This window comes from Delphinapterus leucas, chromosome 2, assembly GCF_059928025.1.
Source record: "Delphinapterus leucas isolate spDelLeu-1000000601 "Yukka" chromosome 2, BTC_Dleu_Yukka2, whole genome shotgun sequence".
NCBI classification, from domain to species: Eukaryota; Metazoa; Chordata; class Mammalia; order Artiodactyla; family Monodontidae; genus Delphinapterus; species Delphinapterus leucas.
Genome location: NC_143130.1, coordinates 39179606 through 39206900, shown reverse-complemented (window position 1 = coordinate 39206900; position 27295 = coordinate 39179606). Strand labels below are relative to the sequence as shown.

Here is a 27295-nt window from a genome sequence, read left to right as displayed (position 1 = left end):
TGTTACAAAAAACAAAAGTTTTGTTTTGTTTTTTTTCTAGACTTTTTTTTTCTTGTGGAAGATGAGAAACATGTTTAAAGAAAGGTTCTTTATGCTGAATAATTGTGATGCTTGAAGTTGGTCATCTAACTTATTTAGATTAAGTGGATTTAAAAAATCAAAGCTATTTCTACACCATTTTTTTCTTGATCAAATAAAATTTTATTACAACCTTATAGGTGCCTAGTTTTTATCCATGTTATATTACATGTGAAATAAAGCCTATTAGAATCCTGAATTCAAACTTTATCTGTGATGTCCTACTTCCTACTCAGTAGTTTCTTTTTTAGTAGCTGATAACATTTTTGATAATACACACATATATTTTAATTGTTTGTAACTTGACCCATCTCTGTGCTTGCTTTGGTTGTATCTTCCTTATATAAGGGTAATGATCCAGGTTGGCAGGGGAGAGGGATGTGTGTGTGTGTTTGTAACGAGCTTTAAGATTTTCAAGTTGAGTTGTGAATTCAAGAATCTGAACTTCTGTTTATACCAATAGGCAGAGTTTTGAGATAGGAGACGAGGTGCTCCTTGTGTCAGACTTTGAGTGTACTGGGAAACATGAAAGTGAAAATCTTTAAGGTGAAAGATTTTTCAGTTAACATAAAACTTTAAGAGATGAGATCAGGGGCATATATGTTTAGAGAAGCATCTACAGGGCACGATACTAAATTGTCCCTGAGAATTGCTTTACAGGTGGAGTCATTTACTCTGCATCTTGACTGGTAAGCATGAAAATGCTGTGTGTGCAGAGCTTTAAGTGGCAACTGGAAACTTGAACTGGAGAACCAGAAATGCAGCCAAGGGAGCTGGGCATCGAGGTCACAAAATAGCATGAGACCAGTGAGGCAGGATGCCCAAAGGTGCTGGCTAGAGACCACCTCTCCTACCAGGGCTCAGCTTTGCACTTGGTAGACTGATGTTTTCTCTTAAAAGATTGTTGTGCATTTGCTATATGTCATACACTGTTATGCATTCTCATGTTTGTCATTAAATCTCCCATCCTATAAGACAAATTTTATTTTTCTCTTTGTTTAAAGAGAAACAGAGCTCAGGGAGATAATGTGACTTTTCAGTGGTCGCAGAGTCGCTACAAAATAGCAATCAAACTCAGGTCTTCTGATTTCAAATCTGGTTCTCTTTACATTATAGGACAGTTCCTAGAATCAGTTGCAACTGTTGTCTATTTTTTACCAGACCTTAGCCCCCCTACCCCAAACGTGCACATAGTGAAAGCAACACATTTATTATTATTTATGTGTAGGCTGTTGTGTGACACCAGGAAGCATGTAGTAGTAGGTAATGTTGCATTTTTACCAGTCTTGCCATCTAGCCACAGTTGCCCCTCTCTTCCTTCATACTGCCCCCCCCTCAGGTTTGTCCCTCTCCTGCCATAGGTCTTCTGCTATAGTTTGAACAAGCCCTGCCAGCCCTCACATGGAGAGCAGTGAGAGGCCGAAGAGCGGTGGCTGGATGAAACAAGTATTTGGTGTGCACGTGTTAGCCCTTGGGGATTGAGTGATGAACAAGACAGATACTGTCCTGCCTTCATGGAATTAGGTGTTACAAAGATCATTTCAAAATTAAAGAGGGTAAGTACCATGAAGTAGAGGAGCAGGTTTTTAGAAACAGTGTTCGGTGGGAGAAACCTCACCGGAGTGCCACTGACTACTGGGAAAACAGGAGAGGAGAAGGCTGCTGAGCACGGCACGTGGCTACCCTGGTTCTCTTTGTGGGTGGCCTCCTGCCTTCTTACGCCTGTTCTTGGCTGACTAATGAAATGTCACAAGTGCTGGGGCGCCTGGAGCCACTAACACTTATGTATCTCTTCCCTCCTTCTCCCCCAAGCTCTGTAGGCCTTGGGGACTCAGATACTTTGCTTATGCACAGATAGACCAATACAGTTTGACAACCTGAAAGACCTTTGAGTTCATTTAGTCTGAGCCGTCATTTTACAGCCAGAACTGACTAACCTAGCATCACACAGGTGGCAGCACACAGGATCCAAGTCAGGTGAAATGAATGCCCCCACAACAGTCTGGCAGATAAACAACATGAACCATAAATGATGAGCTGGGTGCATGGTGCTTGAATGCCAAGTTCAGGCAGCTGAGGCGTGAGTGGCTGGGAGAGGGGTAGGTACAGAAAAGAGACAGGAAGCTGGGCATCAGAATGGTCTAATAGAAAGTGACGCGCTTTGGCATTGAAATGCCATTGTGTATCTTTAGACATCCAGGCTTTTCCAAAGAAAAACAGGGATGCACAAATAGGTGAAGCTGACAACTGAACGTGTACAGATGCTGAGAAATGTCCACGTTGAAAAATGACAATTTTGAATTTTCGTAATCTAATAGAATTCCAATCTTCCTTGGGGAAACCGTTATCCTTATATCTGGAGTCATCTTGTTGTGTAGAAATTCATACTTATGCCTAAAGATTAAACGTTGATATAACAAAGCTTCAGAAATTCTGTAGATGGGCTGTTTACAGAACATTTTCAATTTTCAAATACTCCTGTAATTATATCATTTTCTTTTATTAAATGACTATCAAAGTAACAGGCCATTTCTCAAACTATATATCTCTTTTCTAAAACGTGTCCTAAGAAACTTATATTTCAAAACTCTGTTTTTGAGCAGCCACTTAACCGCAGAAACTTAACATACAGTATCATAAACTCATATTGCATCAAAATTTGTATAGAAATACGTTTAAAAATGTGGATTTCAAGGTTCAGATGTGTAAATCCCTTGTAATAAAGACATTTGAAACAGGAAACCTCATGATCTTTCATGTAATAAATTGGGCCTTTTGGTATAATCTGTGCACAAGTACTCTGAGGCATCCCTTTCCTAAACTTTCAAACTAAGGGGGGCACCTGGGGGCCTGTCACCACTCAGTATTGTATAGCACCAGCACCCTCTCATGAAGGCAGGGTACTTCTTTGTGCTTTGAAAATGGCCGAAACCAAAGGCGGCCACAGGAATTTCCTAGCTCTGCCCCCTATGGATGTTTGAAGTTCTGTGTGCCAGCATGCTGGTCCACATGGCTGGGGTGAACGCTTAGAATATGATCCAGATGTGTCGGAACAAACCAGCCTCTTTCCATCCCAGTGCACCTTGTTTTTTTCTTAACTGAGCAGTCAACAGAAACTGAATGAGCCCTTCCCTCTACTTTCCCTCTCACCACCAATACAGTCTAAGACTATGAACCAAAAAATACGAGTCCTCCACTGTTAAGAGACACACACAAATACCACCACCCCCCCCCCTTCCCCGGACATCTTTCCAAGGTGAGACTACAAACTTCTGCTCTAGCACTGGGCTTTTCACCCTTCCTTTTTCACTCTGTCTTGTGTTCCCACCCTTCTGTCTTTTAACCTCACCTCTCCCACTCCACACAGACTCCTCGTCATCCTATATGCGCCTTCAGTTGTTCCCTGCCCCTTGTTCTTAACCAACTAGGAGAGGAGACTGATTTTTTTAGTCTTACTTCAGGCAGAATATCCAAAAACAGTATGTGGCTCAGTGAACGGGATTTCTTTCATTCCTCAAGCTGGGCTTAATAGAGCTGATTTTAGTTTTAATATCTTACAGGAGGAAAGTTGCTCTTCTCACCTTTGCTTAGGCATGACAACATTTAACTAACCACGATGGAGGCTCCTGGGCACAAAACATTGGATGAAACAATAGGATTCAGCAAGTCGAGGATCAGAGGCCCCATAGTACCCACGGTACTGGGAAACTGGTGTGGTAAAAATTTTTGCAATTTTTGAGATGGAGAGTGGTTGCACCCATGGCCTTCTAAGTCTGAAATGTCTACTAGCCTGGGCCTCATGGATTTTCCCAGCTTTATGGAACTACTCCAGTAGAGGATAGAATGCTTAGCGACAGAAGCAAACCGGAATTAACCATAACCATTAAGCCTCTGCCCACATCTACTAAAAAAGATGGAATTGGGGCTTCAAAGCAAACTATTCATTTAGTAACAATGAAGTTGAACATAAGTGCAAAACCAATCACTTAGTGGTGAAAAATGCTGTCTTTGGAGCCAGACTGCCTGGGTTTGAATCCAAGCTCTGAATCCATGCTGGTTAGATTATTGAACTGCTGTGGGGCATAGCTTTCTTATCTTTAAAATGGGATAATACAATTGTGGGAAGTAAACGAGATAGTATGTGTAAGAGTGTAGAACAGTGCTTAGCGTAGAATAAGTACTCCATGAATTTTAGCTATTTTATTGGAAGTACCCAGAGCTGCTTTCTCTTTCCATCTGGACTTTAAGGAAGGGGGCTGGAAATGAGTCCTGAAATATCTTAGCATATTTTAGAAAACATAACGTGGGCCTTAGTTACTACTAGTGGAAACCTCTCGCTCTGTTCTTTTCAAAGCACCTTTTAATCTTGGGTATCCAGATTTCACCTTACCTTGATGATGCAAATGTGTGCCTCATGCACCAGGAGAGGCGGTTTGCTCCCAGGTCTTCCTGTTTAGGGACATCTTCAAAGGCCACACCCACCGTGTAATCCAAACACTCGTCCACCTCCACCTCCCAGTAATGGCGCCCTCGGACTGGAATTAGGTCTCCCATGACAGCAACACACCTGGTTTTAGAAAGTAGAAGCATCTGTGATTTGGGGTGACCCAAGCCTGGCTGTGCAGGTGAGTGACACCAACTGCTGGGGTCAGTCAGTAGGTGGCCTAGAAGTGTGGAGGCAGGTGTTTGAACACCCACTTGTAAAGCAGCACGGCCCTAACTATCAAAGCTCACTTGACTGACGCTGACGATTAGAAGAGGATTATTATACTGCTGGTTATAGGTGAGGAGGAGACAAGCCAATAGAAAAGGTTCTGTTTGCTTTTTACAGTGATTGGGCTTTTATAGTAACAATAAGGTTTGGTTCACTTGTTCATGAAGAAAGATTCTTGGATTGAGGACTTCCCTGGTAGTCCAGAGGTTAAGACTCTGCGCTTCCACTGCAGGGGGTGTGGGTTCGATCCCTGATTGGAGAACTAAGATTCCACATGCCACAAGGCGTGGCCAAAAAAAAAAAAAAGAAAGGGACTGAAACCTAACAGAACACAGCACGGTCGATGGAACCATATGCTTGAGGTTCACGAGCTGGCCAGCACTTGCTTCTGGTCTCCTTGTTCCCCATCTGCCTCTCCCCCTCCGTCCCCAGTTCACACTTCTTTTTTTTTTTTTGCGGTACGCGGGCCTCTCACTGTTGTGGCCTCTCCCATTGCGGAGCACAGGCTCCGGACGTGCAGGCTCAGTAGCCATGGCTCACGGGCCTAGCCGCTCCGTGGCATGTGGGATCTTCCCGGACCGGGACACGAACCCATGTCTCCTGCATTAGCAGGCGGATTCCTAACCACTGCGCCAGTAGGGAGGCCCAGGGACTATCTTTGTCTCTTTACCCCCAGCACACAGCACATTATTTCATGGGTCAACAGATGTACTGGTAACAGGATATTAAAATGGGACTCTAACTCAGCTTGGCTGGAACCCCAAAAGCCAAGACCGGAACAGTAGGTGATAAGTACTCCCATATTACAGTATGAGATGCTGGACCACCTACACAGGACTTTCAAAAGACATGGCCAAAAACTGGTTTTGCAACTTTTAGTGCAACACCAAAGGGTTGAAGCTGAAGATGCTTGAGGCTGTGTCTACCCAGAGAGCTGTCTTATAATCCACACAAAGAGTGAAGTGGCAGTGGCCTGGTCAAAGGTGTGCGTTTTCAGAGGACCACATATGAAGGAGACCCGCCATAGAAATGCTGTAGATTAGAGGCTGCCCAACTCATGAATTATTGAAAAAAAGCCAATAGGATCTTTAAGATTTGATCAGTTGCATTCTGTTTTTTTAACGCAGGTAAGGACTTTATTGCTTCTTAATCCTCTCTGTGCCCCCCAACCCTGGGTTGAGTGGGCAGAGGCAGGAAAGGGTAAAGTTGTGTTCCACTGTACTGTGTGCTGTTCTGCTGTCACACGCTAACACTTACATATAGTAAGTATGTAACACACATGCAGTAAGAAGGCCAGCAGGGAGCGAGTGTCAGAGGAAGTGTCGGCTGCAGGACAGTCCAGGACCCAGGCAGGGAGGCTGGATGCAGTTTTCCATCGGTGGCCCCTCCGGCCCCCCTAAGAGAGTCCTTTCCTTCCTTTTAAGATCCTCCTGACTCTAAGACCAACCCACCGAGAATTCTTTTCATCCTGATTACCAGGAAGCTAAGAGCTGTGTTTAATGTTTAATCTTGGAAACAGAAATTAGCCCTTGAAGTTAAGCTGTGTTCTTTTTTTTTTCATCTATCGCTGTGATTTTTCTATTTCAGTAGGGCATATTTGCCCCGTTTTTTTTTTTGGTAGATTTTTTTTGATGTGGACCATTTTTAAAGCCTATATTGAATTTGTTACAATATTTTTTCTGTTCTCTTTATTTCTTTTGGTTTTGTTTTGGTCACGAGGCATGTGGGCTCTTAGCTCCCCAATCAGGGATCGAACACGCACCCCCTGCATTGTAAAGTGAAGTCTTAACCACTGGACCGCCAGGGAAGTCCCTTGCCCCCTATTTTAAGTCTTCTTTAAGCATTTGGAAAGAAATGAGTTACAAATGCATCATTTTGATCTTGAGTACTAAGCTCTGGAGATAGCGCAGATCCAGACAGACAAGGCGCATCTTTGATGGACGGCCCTCTCTCAGGTCGTGCACTAGCACGACCACCATTCCCTCCACCAGCTTTGGGCTGGTTTTTCACCAGGGCTTTTGTTAGGTAGTATCACAGTGTGGGAGAGAGAGCTCTGGGCCAAGCACTGGGGGACCTGGGTCCTTGCTGCTCTCTCACGGCCTGACGGTGTGACCCTCCAGCCCTGGGAGCCCAGGACTCCACCTCAGAGGCCACAACACGTCTCCTCTGCTGGCACCAGCCAGACCCCCTACTCCCCTCTCCCCAGCCTCTGCTCCCCACCATCCCCTCCCCCTCACTCATTTCTTGGAGTGAGCCTGAAGCCCCCTTCAAGGCTGCATGTGTCATAATCCAACTTTACCCGAATAACAGCATGTATTAGGCTGGTTCACAGACTGTTCAGGTGGGTGAGGGGCTGATACAGTACCTGGTAAAGCGGGTGTCGCTGGGGAGCGGCTCCCTGGCGGGGGCTTTCCTCTCACTTCGTACCACTGTAAGCCCATCTTCAGAAACGGTCAGCCAGGGATGGCAGGTGTGCTCGTTCAGGCGAAAGTAGCTGCCTGCGAGGGGAGGAAGCACACAGACACACACACCCCCCAACAGCCAGTCACTCTGCTTTCTCCACTTTGCGCTCCGTGCGGGCCGAGGCTTCACCACGCGTGGCCGGCTCAGCTTCCTGCACGATACACGTGAGCCTGGACTTTGCGTGGTAGTGACCCTCATGCTAATAATGGTGGCGGTTAACATGTGTTGGGGGTTACTGTGAGTCTAGTACTGAGCTAAGCGGTAACTCTTATCTCATTCACTCCTTACGAGTACCCAGGGGTTAGTATTTCCATCTTGTAGAGAAGAAAACTGAGGTGCAGGGTGGTTGAGAAGTCAGCTGGCAGGTGACAGAACTCAAATTCGAACCCCAAGCCCCTCTGATTCCAGTGGCTGAGCCCTTAAATGGGAGGCTGTAAATACTTGCTGGTGAACAGGAATTTCTAACCTACTTGCCAAGAGGAATAGCAATTGAGGAAATTCTTAACGATCAATTTGACAAAGGTTAGCAAAATTCCACATTCAACTTTCAATTAGGGCAGCCGGGGAGAAGGAAGGAGATTGTAACCCTCTCCAAATCATGGTTAAAACAAAGCACGTCAAAAAAAAAAAAAAAAATAGGTACCGAATGGGTTTAATAAGAAATTAGTTTTTTTAAAAATCCTTTGTTTAGGGACATAGTAACTCATTCTCCATCATTGTCTCTTAGTCAAGCTCCTCTGTTCCCATTCTGTCATGTTCATTGCTTCAAATTCTACTTCAGGCCTCGCCATCAAGCTGTTCACTTTTTTTTTTTTCTTTTTTGGCTGCGTTGGGTCTTGGTTGCTGTGCACGGGCTTTCTCTAGTTGCAACGAGCGGGGGCTACTCTTCATTGTGGTGCGCGGGCTTCTCATTGCGGTGGCTTGTCTTGTTACAGAGCACAGGGTCTAGGCGCGCGGGCTTCAGTAGTTGTGGCTCACGGGCTCTAGAGCGCATGCTCAGTAGTTGTGGTGCACGGGCTTAGTTGCTCCGTGGCATGTGGGATCTTCCCAGATCAGGGATCGAACCTGTGTCCCCTGCATTGGCGGGCAGATTCTTAACCACTGCACCACCAGGGAAGCCCCAAGCTGTCCACATTTATTTCCACAATTCGATGCTCCTGGAAATTTCATTTGCTATCTGAGCGGACGGACCGGGGGAGGCAGGTTCCCACCTTGCAGCTGACAGGCATGGCCCTTACTGCCTGCTCTCTTAGGCCCAAACAAGGATCGTTTTTTGAACGGATAGATATGTCTTTTGCCGATTCATGTTTATTCAAGTTTTTTGTAAATACACTCTTAACAAATTATTTGAACAAAGGAATTCAGAGACAATAATAACCAAGGGCTGACTGTACCTTTTGCTCTGTTCTCTTTTATCGAAACAGCCAGAATTTGACATTTCAAAACACCAAGTCAGCACAAGAAATTAGAAATGCCAATCAACCAAAGGAAAGTTCCATCACAATATAAAAGAAAAACCTGAGTCCCAATCCCAGCCCTAACCCCTACTGCCTTTGGCAGCCACGTAACTTGTTTTTCGCATTTCTGTGGAAGGAACATAAGTGGGGACTAATCGCATACCTTTCCTCCTGGTATTGGAAATGAGGACAAAATGACCCTACATCCCTCAGTGAAAGAGCCCAGCCAAAGGAACGATGTCCCCTGAGCCCTGGGCCCAGGCTCCCTCCTTCTGCTTCTTACCTGCCTGTCACCCAGTCTGCAGCTGGCCTGAGCTGGGCTTGCTCTGTGAGGTGTGGGAAGAGCCACCTGGCTTTAGCGCACCTTAGCAAAGCTTAGAACCCAGAGCCGTGGCAGTGCTGGGATAGCAGGAGATGCATGGAATGTTTCTAGTGATATCTCTGCTGACTCAGGACTTGAACATGAGATGTGACGATTCCATGACGTGCTGATGGCAAGTGCGGGCAGGGGGTGGGAGCTGGACGTGGATGTGGGCACCCACTAAGGCATCCAGAGCTATGTTGGGCCTGTGGGTAAGGAGATGTTTGGGCCGATAGCAGGGAGATAATCCATGGCCCATGGCTCTTCCTGAGAATTTCATAAAGACCATGTCCCAGGGGTGGTGTTCAGCCTGTGTGAAATGTGGTTTCTGGGCCACCCAGGTCCAGTGTGACAAGCCTCTAGTCCACCTGAAGGTCATGGAGAAAAACCCTGAGTTCTGATGCTTGCTCAGCCACCCCATTGCTGTATGACTTGGGCCTTCGGTCTCCCCTTCTGTAAAATGGGACCCCAGGGCTTTGATCACCCCTGAGCCCCTTCCCAGCCTGATTTGCCATGTGTTCATATCAGTGAACATTTATCGATTTAACAATGAAGTCATAGCAGCCCTGGGTCTGCTACAAGGGGGTCACTTTGGGCCCAGAGAGTATGCGGCGGGGGTCACAGACCTGTGGTGTGGACTGTAGCAGGCTCGCTCCTTGCGCTGGGGCCCCCCACGTTGAGGGCTCGCACGTAGATGGTGTAGCTCTGCCGGGGCTGTAGCTGCACCAGGCACTCGCAGGTGGGAATGCCCACAACGGACCTGGGCAAGGAGGCAGCTGAAGTCACCCTGGGGCCGGGGCAGCCAGGCCCAAGCACCAGGCCTCCCTTTCAGAGCAGGTATTTTTAACTCCCCCCGCCACCACCCCTGTTCTCTGACCTCCAGCAGCGGTGCAGGCAGGAGTGTTGACCCCCTCAGTGCTCCCTCCCACTCAGGTCCACTTTCCTCATTTCTTTGTATTCCTTCTGTCTGTGGCTCTCTCCCCTCCAAGCTCCCCACCCCGTGTCCCAGGCACCTTGTCTAATGCTGCATGGCCGGGGCATGCATGCAGTTGAATCCAGTGTGTCTCAGTCTGTCTGGTAGGGCCACAACCTCTCTGAGGGCAGGGGTCAAGTACCACTTACATAAGCACAGCGATGGGCCCCTAGCAGGCTCTCAGTCTGCGTTTATGAACAAATGATCTGGCTAGAGCTGAAAGGCTCACAGAAGCCCACTGCTATTAACCTCTTTGAGGGCAGCTACCTACTGGGAATAATCCAATTTATGTAAGTGGTACAATACAGGATTACAAGCCCATGGTTGCCACTGTCTGTACTCCTGCAGCTGCCAACCCTATTTCAGTTCAGTAGGAAAGAGAAGCCTTCAGGGTGATGCCCATTTACAGATACAACACCCACACCTGGCGAGGCCGGGATATCCAGGTCACTCTGAGGCTATAGTTCTGGGCAGAGGGGCACTTTTACATATTCATTCCATAAGTATTTTTTATTTTATTTATTTATTTGGTTACTCTGGGTCTTAGTTGCAGCAGGCGGGCTCCTTAGTTGCAGCTCGCTGGCTCCTTAGTTGCGGCTCAAGGTCTCCTTAGTTGTGGCATGCAAACTCTGAATTGCAGCATGCAAGTGGGATCTAGTTCCCTGACCAGGGGTCGAACCCTGGCCCCTGCATTGGGAGTACAGAGTCTTAACCACTGCGCCACCAGGGAAGTCCCTTCATTCAATAAGTATTAGCTAAACACCTTAGGTTTCAGAGACTGTATAGGGAGGCCCTAGGGAAAATTAATGTAGTCCCTGCCCTCATAGAACTTACAGTCTAGAAGAGAGGCATTTCTCAAGCCATCACTGGAAGAAACATAAGATGGTAACCATGACAAGTTGATGGTGTACTATAGAAGGTATAGTAGGGGAGAGGTGACTTTTGAGCTGAACTCTGAAGAATGACGAGGAGGTAATTGGATAAAAAGAGAGTAGAAGAGTCTCCTACATAGAAGAAGCATGTGCAAAGGTCCTGTGGCGGGAAGAAGCATGGAAAGTAGGAGGAACTAAAATATGACCAATGTGGTTGGGGCCAGAGAGGGAGGGAGAGCTGGCGTGGTTAACCTGGAGAGACAGAAAGGGGCCAGAGCCTGTGAAGGAATTTTGTCTTTTCTCCAGAGCAACAGGATGCCATGATTAGGTTTATACTAGGAGAGTCAGCACCATCCCAGATCACCTAGGTCACTGACCAGCCTTCTGATGACCCCAATCATAATGGGCTGGTCCCAGGTATCAGGTGCCCTTAAAGTATCAGCACAAGTTGCAAAGGAAATCCAAACCTTTCAGGTGGCCAGACCACTGGACTCACTGCCCTGCTTCTGAGGATCCCCAGAAGTAGATCAGCAGCCAAGGTCAGCAGCCCTGATGTTCTTGTGGACATATGGATTCTACCTGGGGCAAATGGGTGCGTGGGATAGATGGCCACGGCCCAAACCCTGAATTTAGCATGGAAGAATCTGTTGACACCAAACCCCTCTCTTCCATTTCTCCAGAGCTGGGTAGGTACACAGCAGGGCAGCCCCTGGGACTTGGTGGCTGGTACCGGGCTGCCTGGTTCATTCCCCTTCCACAAGCTTCTGCACTGCCTGGTTGTAACCCAGAGGTACATCCATGTTTCCTCCACTGTACACAGCTGTAGATTCGTAGGATCTGCAGGCCATTGTGGTCACTGAGTACAGCCTTCTTTTATCTGTGAACCCCTCCAGATCTCTGCCAACCAAAGGGGAATGTGAGCCTCCAGACAGCCTTCTACCATGGACATGATGTTCTTTGTACATTGAAATCTAATCTCTTTTACTTCTGCCTCTCACAGTCCTCTCTACTTCTTAAATTCCAGCCAGGTGGGTCTCCTGGTTCCTCCAGTACAGGAAGCTCACGCCTGCCCAGGGGCCAGGTGCTGCCTCCATCCACTGTCTCAGGCCTCAACCCTTCCCACGCATCAGGTGTCAGTTCAGACGTCTACTCTTCCAAAGTAAGCCCCCACCTCCACCGCATTCCCTATTTCATTGAGTTTCTTTTCCGTTCATAGCACTGTGTATTTTAAGCATTTGTTTTCTTGGTTTTGGTTTATTTCCCCCCACTCGACTGTTAGCTCTGGAAGGGTGGGGAATTTGTCTGTCTGGTTCACCAACGCCCAGGCACCACCTATGCGCTCAATACTTATTGAATGAATGATGGTAAACCTTGGTTGTGCTAAGAAAGCAAACCTGAGGTTTACCATTTATTCACTCATCCATCATTCACCTTCAATGGTAGCATTCCAGCTATTTCTCACAAAATTAAGGTTCCTGTGTGTCACAAATTCTGACCTTCTCTCCAGACTCCACACATTTCCTAAGCTGTGTCTCTGTGTCAAGGCCTCTCGTGCCCAGCCAACGCCCCTCATGACTCACTCAGTTACGCCCGAGGCTCCCGGCACTTTTGCCTGGGTCAACTCCACCGTGTATGAGTCCACAGGATTCAGGTTCCCAGACTCCCAGCAGATCAGCGCAGCCTCTTCACAGCTCCTTATCTCTTTGCTTTTCATAATGGGGGGACAAGGCGCTAAATGCAGGGGAAAGGGAGAGATGAACAAACCTGTTCACATCCAGCCCTGTGGGCCAGAGCATGGGCAGACATCGCAAGCACTCTCTTCCTACAAGAGATTCAGTGCAATAAAGCTATAGACTGAACATTTGTGTCCCCATCCAAATTCATATGTTGAAACCTATTCCCCAATGTGATGGTATCTGGAGTCTTTGAGAAGTGATTAGGTCATGAGGGTCAAAGGGGTTTATTATACAAGAAAACCCAATGAGCTCCCTTGCCCCTTTCTGCCATGTGAGGACACAGCAAAAAAGACAGTTGACTCTGAACCAGGAAGGGTCCTCACCAGACACTGAATCTGCTGGCACCTTGATCTTGGACTTCCCAGCCTCCAGACCCATGAGAAATAAATTTCTGTTGTTTATAAGCCACCCAATCTGTAGGATTCTGTTATAACAGCCCAAATGGACTGAGACACCAGGGAATCCCTTTCAGATGTTCCTGAAATGGAGGATGGTTGCAAGGTTCAAATGGTACTGTGTCCAAGAGCAGTACTTTTTGATATTTTGAGACCAACTGTGAGAAAATGTCCCTGCCATATCAGGCATATAGATTTGGTGTATTAAATGAAAGAAAAAAATGCAAAGGTATTCCTGCCCTTCCAAGGGAAATCAAGAGCCCTGCCACGTCAAGGAAGCCGTGACTCTTGTGTCCCCTTCAGTGAAGGTCCTGCTACAGAAACAAATGGCCCCCTTACCTGTCATGTACACTGCACACTCACTGGCGGGGCTGAGGCCAGCCCTGTTCTGAGCTGTGACCAAAAATTCATACTGGGTATTTGGCACAAGGTTTGTCACTGAGCAATATGTTTCTTTGACCGTCATCGTAAACTCTGGGGAAAAAATAAAGACAAGTATTCAACCTTAAAATAGGCCAACTGGCTCCAAGTTCATTGCGCTGTAATCTATTTCCCCTGTAATGGATACAGAACTGGCCACCAATTCCTCCCATCTGTGTATGCATGCCCCTCGGCAGCGTGACTCGGCTGATCCTTCCATTGAGAGGTCTGGTCTTTCCCACTATGCCTTGAAGCTGGGCTTAACCATGTGACTTGCTTTGGCCAATGGGACTGTAGCAAACATGGTACAAACAGAGATTTGGGAGGTGCTGGTGCACAGGGGCCTTGTCTTCTTCCTGCCAGGAATGCTTCCACTTCCATGGGAACAACCTTCAGCCAGCCTCCTAGAGGATGAGATCACATGGATAGAGGCCTCAGCCGTTGCAACTGAGGCCCTAGACATATAAGCAAGGCCATCCTAGCCCATCCAGCCCTACCAAGCTGACCCAGACCAGAAGAACTGTCCAGCCAATTCATAGAATTATAATAAATCATAAATGCCATTTTATTTTATTTTTAAATTTTATTTATTTATTTTGGCTGTGCCGGGTTTTAGCTGCAGCACACAGGATCTTCATTGTGGCACACGGGCTTCTTAGTTGTGGCATGCAAACTCTTGGATAAATGTCATTTTAAAAATTGAAGTACCTTTGATTTACAATGTTAGTTTCAGGTATACAACATAATGATTCAATACTTTTATAGATCATACTCCAGTTAAAGTTATTATAAAATGTTGGATATATTCCCTGTGCTGTGCAATATAGCCTTGTAGCTTATTTATTTTATACATAGTAGTTTGTACCTCTGAATTTCCTACCCCTGTTCTGCCCCTCCCAACAAATGAAAGAATATAAATATTTGTCATTTTTAGCCAATATGTTGTGTACATGTGTGTGTTTGGGGGTGTTGTTACACAGCAAAAGCTAACTGATACACGTCCAAACATCCCCAGACTCTTGAAAGGCAGTAATAAGTCATTAATCCACCCTCTGATATCAGTTCCTTTATAACAAAGTGATCCATTAAAGATCTTCATTGATCCCCAGGACAAAGCCCCAACACAATGGCCTCTTCTGCAGAGGGTACCAACAGGGTTGATTTGTGGCAAAAACTGACTGATCGATCAGATCTGACTTTTTGGTCCACAATCTCCCTTTTCAAATCTCCCCTTCCCCCACCCCACCCCCTCCGCAACACCCTCTTTAGTCCTTATTCTGACCACCCTCACTCTTCCTCATCATTGCTTAAACTTACTTTTCTCAAGGATTCCCCTTCCTTCCAAATCCCTGGGCAGATAAACCATCCTCCCCTTCGGCACATAGAACCCTCCACCTGCACAACCCGGTACAAGGAGAAGAGCTCTGGGCAGGGAGCCTGCGGACTTGATTCTCATCCTGGTTCTGCCGTAACTCACAGTGTCCCCACAGACAGCTCATTTCTCTAGGTCCCAGATTCCTCATCCATAAAATGGAAATCTCTAAATCCCTTTCCAGCAATCTCACTCTGACCCCATGCACACAGAACAGGCCCTGCCAGGCTGGCCCTAATCCCTGATTCCTTCAGATGCTCAACTGGGGCTCCTCTGCTCTCTCTCTCTCTTTTTTTTTTTTTTGGCTGCACCATGCGGCCTGTGGGATCTTAGTTCCCCAACCAGGGATCGAACCCATGCCCCCCTGCATTGGGAGCATGGAGTCTTAACCACTGAACCGCCAGGGAAGTCCCCTCCTCTGCTCTCTTGACTCTCCCTTCTCAATAAGAGACTGGCTTATCTATTATGGGGGGTAGGCAGGTATCTCAGCCCTAACCCCAGGCCTGCCAGCTCCATTTCCCTGGGAAGAGAATGGGCCAAGAACTGCTCACAGTGGAGGCTGGGGGCCATTCCCAGCAGCTGGCTCCATCTAGGAATGTGGATCAGATCAGGAGCAGCCCTCCCAGGCTGCAGAACCCCCCCTCAGCCCCCATGGGGGTCTGCAGACTAACCCTCCAGATTCTCCCAACACAGGGTTGCTCTGAGGAGAGCCAGCCTGCGCTCACATGCCAGAACCTGCTAGAACCCAGCCAATCCAGCTGGGCCTCCAAGGAGGGGTGTCCCCCCCCCTCTTGCACACAGTGCAGCCAGAGACTTATCCCAAGGACAACTCTGACCCGACAGCGGTAGATACAGTCCATATACCTTAGCCTGGCCTTGTGATCCTCCCCAGTCAGGCCCCAACTTGCCTTCCTATTCCTTTCTGCCATGCTCACCTGCCTGCATCCTATCCTCTGTGTAGTTCCCAGATCGTGACAGCTCCAAGGAGCCAGGTGTACAGGTTCATCCCATCTTTACCTTCCCAACCTCCAGGAAGGCAGGGCCCTGGCCTCTGAGGGGCCTTAGCTGTTCTGGAGCGTTGTTCTGTTCCTGACAGAGCCTCACCTGCTCGGTCCTTCCCAGGCGAGCTGTCCTGCACTGGCCAGTAGGATAGCTGATAGCTCTCCACGGTGTCATCGGAGTATAAGCTCCAGCACACTCGGACTGAGGAACCTGTGGCTGAGTTGGGGGCCTGTGGGTTTATCACTGGAGCAGAAGGAGCTAGAAAAGGAAAACAGAGAAAAACAAAACAAAGGAGGAGACTTAAGTAGAGGTATGAATTGGGAATGGCCCCTTTTACAGGACAACCAATCCCTCAATGCATCCTTGGGCTTTGGAGATGGAAGAGGCAGCCCAGAGTGGACAGGGATGGGAAGGCCAAACCCCCCAACCGTGAGCCTGAAGCAACCGGTATGTCCGTTCCTGCTTTGACCAATCCACACAAGCTAGAGGAGGTGGGGTTGGTGACAGCAATTCAGGCTGGGGTATGGTTTGTAAGTCCTGACCTAGGGACAGGTCCTCTGACCCTTCGACGCCATCCAAAGAGGCAGGACAGCCAGGACCACAGCACTACTGCCCTCAGCCCTGGAGTGAACAGATGAGTGAAAGAAGCCTTAACAGGGATGCCTTGCTTTTTCCGGGGGACCCATCCAACAACCGTCTCCTTCATTATGATGAGAGAAGATTGGGTTTGGCCAAATTGTGCTTTTCAGAACCAACTTCTTTAGAGTCCATCTACTGAGTTAATTCTTTTCTTCTCTGTAGGTTAATATTTCTGCCTCCCCAAGCCCCACACAGGCTCACCCACAACCAAGAAACACTCCTTGTTTTTCTTCCATAATTCTCCAATGGCAGCACCTCCCTCCATCCCAAGCTTTCAAGAACATCCTTATTTTCAAATTCTGAAATTGTTCAGTCCAGGTAAGACTTAAAAGAATGAACTCAGCCTTTCCTTGCTGGTTAGGGGCTGGAAGACCCTAACATGACAAAGGTGAGAAGAGAAAGAACATGTATCCCCACGTGATGGAGTTCAGGATGCACAGAAGATGCCTTCTATACCCTGCAGAGAACAGCCCCATCAGGGGATGCAGTAAGAAGAGGGATGGCTCCAGATGGAAGCAGGAGGGTGATGGTCTGCATGGGACCTGGACACAGGAGGATGAGGAAAAATCTCCATGTTTCTCAAGTGCTGACTTGGGCGATAGTGCCTTTCCTTCCAAAAGACTGGGCCTGATTACTTGGGCAACACCATCCCTAGACCATCCAAAGGACTTCATAGCTCAGTGAAATCTCCCCTTGACCCAGTAAGTCTAAGAATGGCCTCCAAGATTTATAATTAAGGACATTCATTGTAGTATGGTTTATAATGGTGAAAAACCTAGAAACATCTCGGCATCCAACAGTTGGGGATTAAGTAAACAGATTAAGGTATATAGCCATCAGAGTGATGTTGTAGAAGAATTTATCAGTGTGAGAAAACATTCGTCACAATTGTTTTGCTAAAAAAAGAAAGCAGATTACAAAACAATAATTCCATTTTTATTTTTTAAAAATCTGTATAAAGGAAAAACCAAGATGATATACAAAACATTGTTCAGAATGTTGCTGGGTGTTGGTGAGAAAGGAAAGGTGAGCAATCAGTAAAAGCTAAATTGTAGTATCATTCTTAAAAATAAGTTATCACAATAAGATTTTTAAGAGCTACCTGGCACCATGTGACGTGCTGTACATACATTACCTTATTTATTTCCTACCATGTCCCCATGAGTCATGATTATGTCCATTTTACAGACAAGGAAACCAAGGCTCAGAGAGGTTAGGTAAGTTGTCCAGGGTCACACAGCTAGGAAGTAGCAGGGCTGGGATTCTCACCAGCTCCATAGGATTCCAAAGCCCATCTCTTAACCCTATGCTAAAAACAGCCACCTGGGAGGAACATAAATACAACAGTCGAGGAAATAAAATCTGGGATACTTGCTTGGAGTAAATTAGAGTTTCTGGAGCCAGATGTTGGCACCCTGGAGAGTGAGGGTGGGTATTTAACCCAGGAAGGTCAGCCTCTGTTTTCACCCTTACAAGTCATAAAGACAAAACCATGAAGCTTCTGCAGCTGGTGGGGGGAAAATGCCTGTTTCTAAATCTTTATGATTTTTTTTTAGCCATCAAAGTTTCTAACTCAAAGCTCAAGGAAGCCGGTGTGAAGTATGCACACAAGTGAGATACGCACCTGGGATGGTGTTAATGGAGCCCATAAGCTCCTCCACGTCAGAGAAGTCCAAGGTCTGGTCTTCAAATTCAGGCTGCGCTGAGATTTCCACATCTGTTTTTGTTTTCAGGAATTTTCCAAGTCTGTGAGTATAAAAAGACACACTAATGAGAATGGAGGGGCATTCTCCTCAGGGGTCACTAGTGATAAGCAATGAGGGCCTCTTAGATGAACTTTTATTTCCTTATTTTAACATGCTGCGGGCTGCCTGCTGGCATCTGCTTCAGTGACTGACCTACGAGGTCACCCACGGGGATGGGCAGGTTGGTTTACGCCTTTGAGGAGAGGAGAAGGGGTGGGGTCATGTCAGAGGGTAGGGGGCGGGAGGATGTCCACCTATGAGCCCCAGATCCACACCTTCTGGAAGATCCTCCGATGCTGACCTGGGAGTTCCCACCACACATCACCCCAGGCCCCAAAGACATACAGCCTCTCTGGGGCTCCTTCTCCACGTGGTCAAGTGCCCTCAAGTCGATGACCGTGGACCGGGGCTCTGGGTCTCCTGCGCATGCTCCTGGCCGTCACAGGGTTTGTAAGTAGCAGAGGCACAATTTGTAACCATGTCTGTCTTTTGCCAAAACTCATGCTCTTAACCCTTATATTATTAAGCTTCAGTGTTCGTGTTGCTTTACAGACATTGTCTGATTTTATTCCCATAAAGCTATCCCTGTTTGTAGGTAAAGAAGGTGGGTCCTAGACTGGTTGGACTTGCCCAAGGTCATGGGGGTAGCAGGATTTAAACTCCAGTGTGACTCTATAACGTGCATGCTTTCTGCAGCACATGGTCTGGGCCCTGGCCCCGCTGGGGGATGCTGGGGATGATCTCTGTTCCTCCTGCTGAAAGGAGGGACTCAGAGAGGAAATCTGACCCTGGGCTTGCAGGCTAGGCCTCATCATAAGCTCCCTTCCAGCTCTGAGATTCTAAGATTTGGTACTAGAGGGCCCTTGTGATCCCATACTGTCCTTCCAAAGCCAGTGCTATTTACTCGTAGGGGCAGACACAAAAGCTGAAACTGGGAGCATATAACCAAGTGGAACTGATATCTAGTTGGATATCTAGAGGTAAAAGGAACAGAAAAAGAAAATACATGTCAGAACAAAAGTATTACCTGTCAGCCATAGCCACAGCATCCTAAAAAGGAGGAGAAAGAGAAAAAATATTGAATTGAATTTGGAAATAAATTTCTTTTTCAAACTATATAATAATATAAACATATGTTAAAACTTGGAAATGAGTAAAAGAGAAAAATCAGCCATGTCCCAAGCCCTAACAAAAATGACTCTTATGACACCTGTATAGTTTCTTCCCGTTAACATTATGTGAGCACTTTCCAGGTTACAAATGGTCTTCTGGATCATCAATTTGAAAGACTGTGTAACAGTTATTGAATAGACACTCCATCGTTCACTCTACTGTTGGACATATTAGTTTTTTCCAATTTCTCACCATCATAAATAACAGAGAAGACGTCTTCATATATATCACTTTCTCCACATTCTGGATTATGTCACTAAGCTACAGTGATATTGAGGAACCATTGGTTCAAAAGGTCTGAGTAGTACTGAGGGCTCTGATGATGCCTGCCCACCTGCTGTCCAGCTTGGGTCACGGCTCCCTGGCCACCCCAAGCACGGCAGGAAGCAGGCGCTGTTGGGCTTGGAGGGACCACTGTGGCGTGGCCAATGTAAAGGCTGTATTTGGTAACTAGGAAGCTCTGGAGGCTGAGGGCCCCTCCCTCACATACTGGACCCCACTGCTGCCCCATATTCCTGTGGGACCTTGTAAAGAAAGGAGACCCCAGCTCTGAGCTTGAAATTCCCACAGTCTGGCTACATGGGGACTTGGGGTCAAATTGAAGTGGATTTCAAGGGTATCAAGAGATGGATTTTTTTTTTTTTTTTGCATGTCTGAGCCTATGAAGTGAGATGTATAGTGGCTGCACTTGTAACTGGGAGACAGGAGGTGCCTTTTTAGCCTGGAGATCTTTCTCCCCAGACCTCCAGGAGGCTGTCTGAGATGGCCAGAAAAGTTTCAGAGCACTGTTTTTTGTTTGTTTTAATTTTTGGCTGCGGCATGTGGGATCTTAGTTCCCCAACCAGGGATCGAACCCGTGCCCCCTGCATTGGAAGGCGGAGTCTTAACCACTGGACCGCCGGGGAAGTCCCCTCAGAGCACTGTTTTTGCCCCACTTCACGATGAGGGCACAGATCTCTGGGTAACCGGGACAGAGGAACAAAGACTCTGGTGTTAGCCAAGCAATGGTGGAGGGAAGGGTCAGCTGTGTATGAGCCTGCTCAGCCACTCATGGCGAAGCTGTGCAGAGAGACGAAGGATGTATCATCATGGTGATACATCCAGTGGAATCAAATGGATGCTGACAGTGAAAGTTGGTTCCAACATCTCCAGGCAGAGAGAGGACAATCTAACCTACTCTAATCATAATTGTCATTGCAGTTCATTATTTCACTTCATTACTGACCTTAATGAAATCAACTTTCTCTTCATGACACATCTCCTCTATTGTTTCCATCAGTTCTTTGCAGGTTTCAAGATTTTCTCCACAGCTGACCAGCTGTCCATACAAGGCTTCCAGCTTCTCTTTCTTTTTCTCCCCTAGAGCTTGTATTTTTTCTTCGTATTTTTGAGCAAGTGTTTCCAAGATCTCATTGTAATGTGACTCAAAGTTTTTTTCTTGTCTTCCAAAATTCTCCTGCAAGATATAGTTGATCTCAGCCATCATTTCACTGCATGTATGTTGACTACAGAGTTATTTGGGGCATGAAAATGTATCTATCCAGAGATGTTTTAGTCCCTCCCTGTTGTCTTAACATCGCTTGCCAGGGTGCTGAGGTGGACAAAAGGGTAGCTAGGACCAGGAGTCTCCAGCTAGAACCCCAGCAATAATCTTAACAAGAATTACTGCTTTCTCTGCTGGCCACATTTTGCAGTCCTCTTCCCCATACCCCACCCACTTCTGTTTTAGCCACCTCCCATCACCATGACAACCGACCAGGAAGATTACCAGTGATGAGTCAGCCTGCCACTGGAACTTTGGACCTTAACATGGAGATGTCTGCCTTGGGAGAATCCCACCTATCTTTCCCTCCTGAGCTCTCAACATCTCGTAACACTCACCTCCACTCCCTGATGCTTGGACTATACAAACATCAGGATCACCCAGATTCTCATATCAACTAAGAAAAAGGTGCAGGGGAAGGGGAACAAGCCAAGCCGGGTGGTGCTGCCTAATAGATGAGAAAAGGCAGGAAGGCAGAGAGAGGGTTGTGCCAGTACTTAATCCTGGAACGCAGTGGGTAAGAAACATTAATTAAACCATATCAAATCCTGGTCCCCGTAAATTAGATTGGAAGCCCAGGAGAGCTCTGTGGGTTCTGATTTATACCATCCTTATTAGATAACAGAGACATTTCCAAAGAAGAGGCTCTTATCAATCATTCACGGAGTATTTACTGAGCACCTACTGTGTACACATTCTAAGACTTGCTCAGAATGGTGGAAGAGAGGGAAAAGCAATAGGTGACCCCCACCAGTGTTGAGTGTAAAAGGAAGAGCTTAGAGTCCTCTCTGAGGGTGAAGCTGCTCTGATCTGAGAGTGAGCTGGCAGTACAGAGGGTAGGGAGTTCTGTCCTGGCTGTTGTATACTTGCCCTCCTACCACCCACCACCCTATGTTTAGATGTGGAAGGGCTTCTTGTCCCTTCTCTGTGCCTTCCATAGGGAATTAGTGGAATAGCTGCCCTCCCTTTTAAGACTGGGGGTGGGGAGGAAAGTCTAGCTTCACGGGAAGGGGGCCCAGGGCTTAGTTCATTCCTATGAGTTGCTCCTGTTGGTACAATCTGAGGCTGCATTAATAGAAGGAGAGCATCCACATGAAGAGAGGGGAAGTCCTCTGGTCCTTATGTCTGGGCTATCTCATCTGGATGGCTAGGTTGCATGCTGGCATCACAGCAGTGGACTTCACACCTACTAGGCACACCCAGGGGACCATGACATGTTTGGTGACAGGCACAGAAACTTACTGATCTTGTGAGAAATAGGTAACAGCCGAGGAACACTTATCAATGACAGGATGGGTGTCTTGCAATGCCTTATCAGGCTGGCCCATGGAAGAGTCCTACCTTGTAGTAGGACCGGAGCTATAAAGACACCAAAGACCCAGCCCATGAGAGCTAATAGTTCAGTAAGGAATGCTGCCAGGTAATCATTTCCATAGCTGCATGCCCACTGTGCTACAGGAGGGCAGAAAGGGGTGAGGGAAGAGGAGCAGTACTGACACCATATGTTCCAAGAAAACAGATTCCCTAACTCATACCAGACACAGCTGATGGAAGCAATGTGTATCTGACTGGGTCATCAAGCGTGCTCTTACCTCCACCGTGATGAAAACCTCCTCCAAGTGACTTGCAAAATTTTCCATCTCAATAATCTGCTTTTCCAATTTGTACATGTTTTTGTGAATTTCATCCTATCAAACAAAGGATCCCAAGAAGACATTAATGCTATGTTTTCTCTCTCTCTCTCTTTTGTAGAAGGCATTTTAGATTTATTCCCTGCCTACATACTTGAGATTCAAATGCAATATCCAGAGAAAGGAGGACTAGGGCGATCTATTTACCTTGGCACTTTCCAGTGCTTTACCGAGCGGGGTCACCTCATGCTCCTTGTGCTCAACAAGAACCTTCCCCGACGCTCTTATTGGAGTTTTGCAAGTGACACAGAAGACATCGGCAGCTTCTTCCTCGTCCTCCTCCTCTGGGATAACGTAGCACTCATACTCCTCACTGGCATGGCCGTGGGTGTACCGATAGGCTTCCCGCAAGTCCTGGCACTGGCCTGCCGAGCCCCATGCCCCGAAGCCCAGGTCCTCAGCCTTCGCAGCCTCGCCACTAAGTCTCCAGTCTCTCCGCTCCCTCAGTGGCTCTCTCCCCATCATCATATAAGGAGGATACTCTGAAACCTCTATTCTGGGCGTGCTTTTGTCAATAAACTCATACCCTAATTCGTGATCATCTTCAAGTCCATATAGATGGACAAGTTCATCCACTTCCTCTCCAAGGTCTCTCTGAGCCTTCCCTATCATGGGCTGTCTTGGCTCATTGGTCATTTCGGCTTGAACTACTTCTCTTCTCATCTGAGTGTCTTCTTCTGGGAAGATCTGCAGTCTGTCTTCAGAGTCGTACAGATCCATGTGACGAAAGTGAAAGTCCTTGGAAGCAGCGGGCCTGCCCAGCCCTGGTGCTTCTCCCGCCTCCCCCTCCATCGTAGCTCTGGGCAGCACTTCTGCACAAGCAGGATTCTTCCTGGACAGTTCTTAGTGGACACCCTGGATCCTAGAACACAAAACCCCATTTATGAGAAGGTCGTTGCAGTAGATGGTCATTAGATTGGGCTCAACTTATTCACAATTAAAAAAAAAATCATCTGAGCAGCTCAGTTGTAGTTTCACTTTAAACAATCTGTAAAGAAAGGTTTGCTTTCTATAGGAGGATGGGCTTCCTAAGCTTAAAAGAGGAGAAATTATGAAAAAAAACCAAACACATAAATTGATTTGACCAACAAATGACCTGAAAAAACCTAAAAACCTAACAAATGACCTGAAAAAACCTAAAAATCTCAAAAGGCAAAATAATAGGAAGTGTTTCAGGCAATTATTATTAAACAAATTATATGAATTAATTGGAAAGAAAAATCTCAGTAGGTTACTGAGCAATGAGAATTTACAAAATAATTTCTTTTGCATATAATATTACCTGTACAAAAACATTTGGAAAATAGTTCATCCTTATGAGTAGCAGAGAACAAATAAGTCGATGCCATTTTGCCTTTTGATACCCAAGGCTGGGTAAGGGTCCAGTGAAGTGAGTACTCTTACATGTTGTTGGTTAGAATATGCATGGCCCCAGCTTTTTGGAAAACAAGTGTGACAGCATGGATCAAGAGCCTTAAAAATGTTGGGCTTCCCTGGTGGCGCAGTGGTTGAGAGTCTGCTTGTCGATGCAGGGGACACGGGTTCGTGCCCCGGTCCGGAAAGATCCCACATGCCGCAGAGAAGCTAGGCCCGTGAGCCATGGCCGCTGAGCCTGCATGTCCGGAGCCTGTGCTCCGCAACGGGAGAAGCCACAGCAGTGAGAGGCCCGCGTACCGCAAAAAAAAAAAAAAAAAAAGTGGAAAAAATTATTTCTGTATAAAAATGTCCACCAAAACCTTTTTTTATAATAGCCAAAAAAAATTTTAAAGCACTAATGATTAGGAGAATGGTTAAGTAAAGTAGGAAATGTACACCCTGTAGAATATAATGTAGCCTTTAAAATATTAGGGAGAGCAAACGATAGCTTGGAAAAAGACTTACTATATGATACTAAGTAAAATAAACAGAGTACTCATTATGTATAGACTATGAGGTCCACTATTTTAATGGAGGTACACAAAATCTAGAAAGAGATAATGATAGTAGCAGTAAATACAATATTAGTAGTAGCTACTACATATTGAGCACTTACTGTATGCTTTTTCTGTGATATAATTGCTTTACAATGGTGTATTAGTTTCTGCTTTATAACAAAGTGAATCAGCTATACATATACATATATCCCCATATCTCCTCCCTCTTGCGTCTCCCTCCCACCCTCCCTATCCCACCCCTCTAGGTGGTCACAAGGCACTGAGCTGATCTCCCTGTGCTATGTGGCTGCTTCCCACTAGCTATCTGTTTTACATTTGGTAGTGTATATATGCCCATGCCACTCTCTCACTTCGTCGCAGCTTACCCTTCCCCCTCCCTGTGTCCTCAAGTCCATTCTCTACATCTGTGTCTTTATTCTTGTCCTGCCCCTAGGTTCTTCAGAACCTTTTTTTTTTTTTAGATTCCATAAATATGTGTTAGCTTATGGTATTTGTTTTTCTCTTTCTGACTTACTTCACTCTGTATGACTGACTCTAGGTCCATCCACCTCACTACAAATAACTCAATTTCATTTCTTTTTATGGCTGAGTAATATTCCATTGTATATATGTGCCACATCTTCTTTATCCATTCACCTGTCGATGGACACTTAGGTTGCTTCCATGTCCTGACTATTGTAAATAGAGCTGCAGTGAACATTGCAGTACATGACTCTTTTTGAATTATGGTTTTCTCAGGGTATATGCCCAGTAGTGGGATTGCTGGGTCATATGGTAGTTCTATTTTTAGTTTTTTAAGGAACCTCCATACTGTTCTCCATAGTAGCTGTATCAATTTACATTCCCACCAACAGTGCAAGAGGGTTCCCTTTTCTCCACACCCTCTCCAGTATTTATTGTTTGTAGATTTTTTGATGATGGCCATTCTGACTGGTGTGAGGTGATGCCTCATTGTAGTTTTGATTTGCATTTCTCTAATGATTAGTGATGTTGAGCATCCTTTCATGTGTTTGTTGGCAATCTGTATATCTTCTTTGGAGAAATGTCTATTTAGGTCTTCTGCCCATTTTTGGATTGGGTTGTTTGGGTTTTTTTTGATATTGAGCTGCATGAGCTGCTTGTAAATTTTGGAGACTAATCCTTTGTCAGTTGCTTCATTTGCAAATATTTTCTCCCATTCTGAGGGGTGTCTTTTCATCTTGTTTATGGTTTCCTTTGCTGTGCAAAAGCTTTTAAGTTTCATCAGGTCCCATTTGTTTATTAAGAGAGTAGATCTTAAACGTTCTCACCACACACATAAAAGAAAGGTAATTATGTGAGGTGATGGAGGCTGTAACTAACCTTATTGTGGTAATCATTTTGCAATAAATATGTGCATCGCATCATCACATGTATACCTTAATCTTACTTAAAGTTATATGTCAACTATATCTCAATAAAGCTGGGGGTGGGGAAGAAGAACCCCATTGCATAGAAGTAGTGTCTCACCACGAACATTTGCTTTGAGCTCTAGTACAGCATCATGGGGGCAGGGGAGGGGAATGAGGTAGAGGGCAATGAGATCTGGAAATAGAAGCTGAGAGGATGAGAGGGTCACGCTTCCAGGGGCTTCTTACAGGCCTGCAGCAGCAGCAGGTCTTCCGAGCTTAGGAGCACTTCTCCTGTACTCACTCCTAGCTCCGGGCTGCTCTCTCTGCTCCAGGGGTGTTACAGGTCCCACCTGGTCAGGCCAGAGGCTCAGAAGTCCTGCCCCAGCATGCTGTGGGGCAACACGGAGTGACCTGGGAGTCTGCACTCACACAGAGATCACAGGTGACCCCACCATGTTCAGAGGCTGTGGCGCTGGGCATCATCCTTGACACCGGCCCTGACTGTTCATGGGCCTGGAGGGGTGTGGATTCAGGTGGATTCAAGAGAACAGGACTGGAACTTCCCTGGTGGTCCAATGGTAAAGAATCCACCTAACAATGCAGGGGATGCAGGTTCGATCCCTGGTCAGGGAACTAAGATCCCACATGCCACGGAGCAACTAAGCCCACACTCCACAACTACGGAGCTTGCACGCCTCAACTAGAGAGCCTGCATGCAGCAAACTACAGAGCCCACATGCTCTGGAGCCCGCGTGCCACAACTAGAGAGAGAAAAGATGCTGCATGCCTCAACAAAGATCCTGTGTGCCGCACCTAAGAGCTGATGCAGCCAAAAATAAATCTTTTTTTTTAAAAAAAGAGAGAGAACAGGACTGCTGGGTGCTGGGGGTCCAATGAACAAGACATGATTCCTGGTGGAAAGGAGGCCCCGGACAAGTGAATAAGTGATTGACCCATCTGGGCTGGTGCACAGCTTCTCAGAGACACCACTTCCCTCTGTCCTGGGACCCCAGGATACCTCCCCCTCTTAAAGCACAGGCTCTGGTCACATGGACAAAAATCACACAGTTTCCCTCTGTGGCTCCAGTATCACACCTGAGTGTCACCTTGTAGGCAGGAATCCTCCTTGAAACCATTTTGTCTCTATGGTCCACTGGCTGTGCACCCCATGGCTCTCCTCAGGAGAGTCCCTGCCTAGTGTAAGCACAGCATCGTGCTGCTTTGCCCAGGAGGATGCGGAAAGTCTACACGTCCTGCATTCTGAGGACTCCACTGCTGGCAAGTCCCAACTCCCCTGGGTATCAGGAAAGTTATCCCCCACCCCTCATATCCTAGCTCTACCTCCCCACACAGCCTG

At 46.6% G+C, this 27295-nt stretch overlaps 1 protein-coding gene and 1 long non-coding RNA gene across 10 annotated transcripts in view; one reads left to right on the top strand and one right to left on the bottom strand.

The window, feature by feature from the left end:
* LOC111164763 (uncharacterized) overlaps positions 1–25950 on the top strand; it is a 32465-nt gene extending 6515 nt beyond the window's left edge. The window contains exons 4-8 of one of the 9 annotated variants that reach the window (XR_016391997.1): positions 1440–1634; positions 3639–3775; positions 11943–12077; positions 16645–17183; positions 18039–25950. This is a non-coding gene — a long non-coding RNA (uncharacterized LOC111164763). Of the gene's footprint in view, positions 1–1417; positions 1635–2270; positions 12078–16182; positions 16291–16644; positions 17184–18038 lie in introns of all 9 variants that reach the window. The other 8 variants (XR_016391996.1, XR_016391995.1, XR_016391994.1 and 5 more) reach the window with 8 other exon arrangements.
* On the bottom strand, positions 1505–23504 carry FSD2 (fibronectin type III and SPRY domain containing 2). The gene is made up of 12 exons (XM_022554647.3): positions 22782–23504; positions 22536–22631; positions 20626–20856; positions 19255–19277; positions 18107–18228; positions 15946–16101; positions 13389–13523; positions 12499–12649; positions 9700–9833; positions 7158–7290; positions 4469–4645; positions 1505–2472 (listed from the first exon to the last, which is right to left on the bottom strand). The coding sequence occupies exons 1-12, from the start codon at positions 23424–23426 to the stop codon at positions 2220–2222; spliced, it is 2256 nt and encodes a 751-aa protein (XP_022410355.2). The 5' UTR covers positions 23427–23504; the 3' UTR covers positions 1505–2219.
* Positions 25951–27295: the final 1345 nt, after the last annotated feature.

Excerpts from the sequence above, each read along its gene's own strand:
- FSD2 (XM_022554647.3), bottom strand. The coding sequence starts at position 23,426 with ATGGAGGGGGAGGCGGGAGAAGCACCAGGGCTGGGCAGGCCCGCTGCT. Across the intron at positions 20,857-22,535 it reads AGGTTTTCATCACGGTGGAG|GAGAATTTTGGAAGACAAGA; the intron begins GTAAGAGCACGC and ends TATATCTTGCAG. Across the intron at positions 13,524-15,945 it reads GCCTGGGAAGGACCGAGCAG|AGTTTACGATGACGGTCAAA; the intron begins GTGAGGCTCTGT and ends TTTTTTCCCCAG.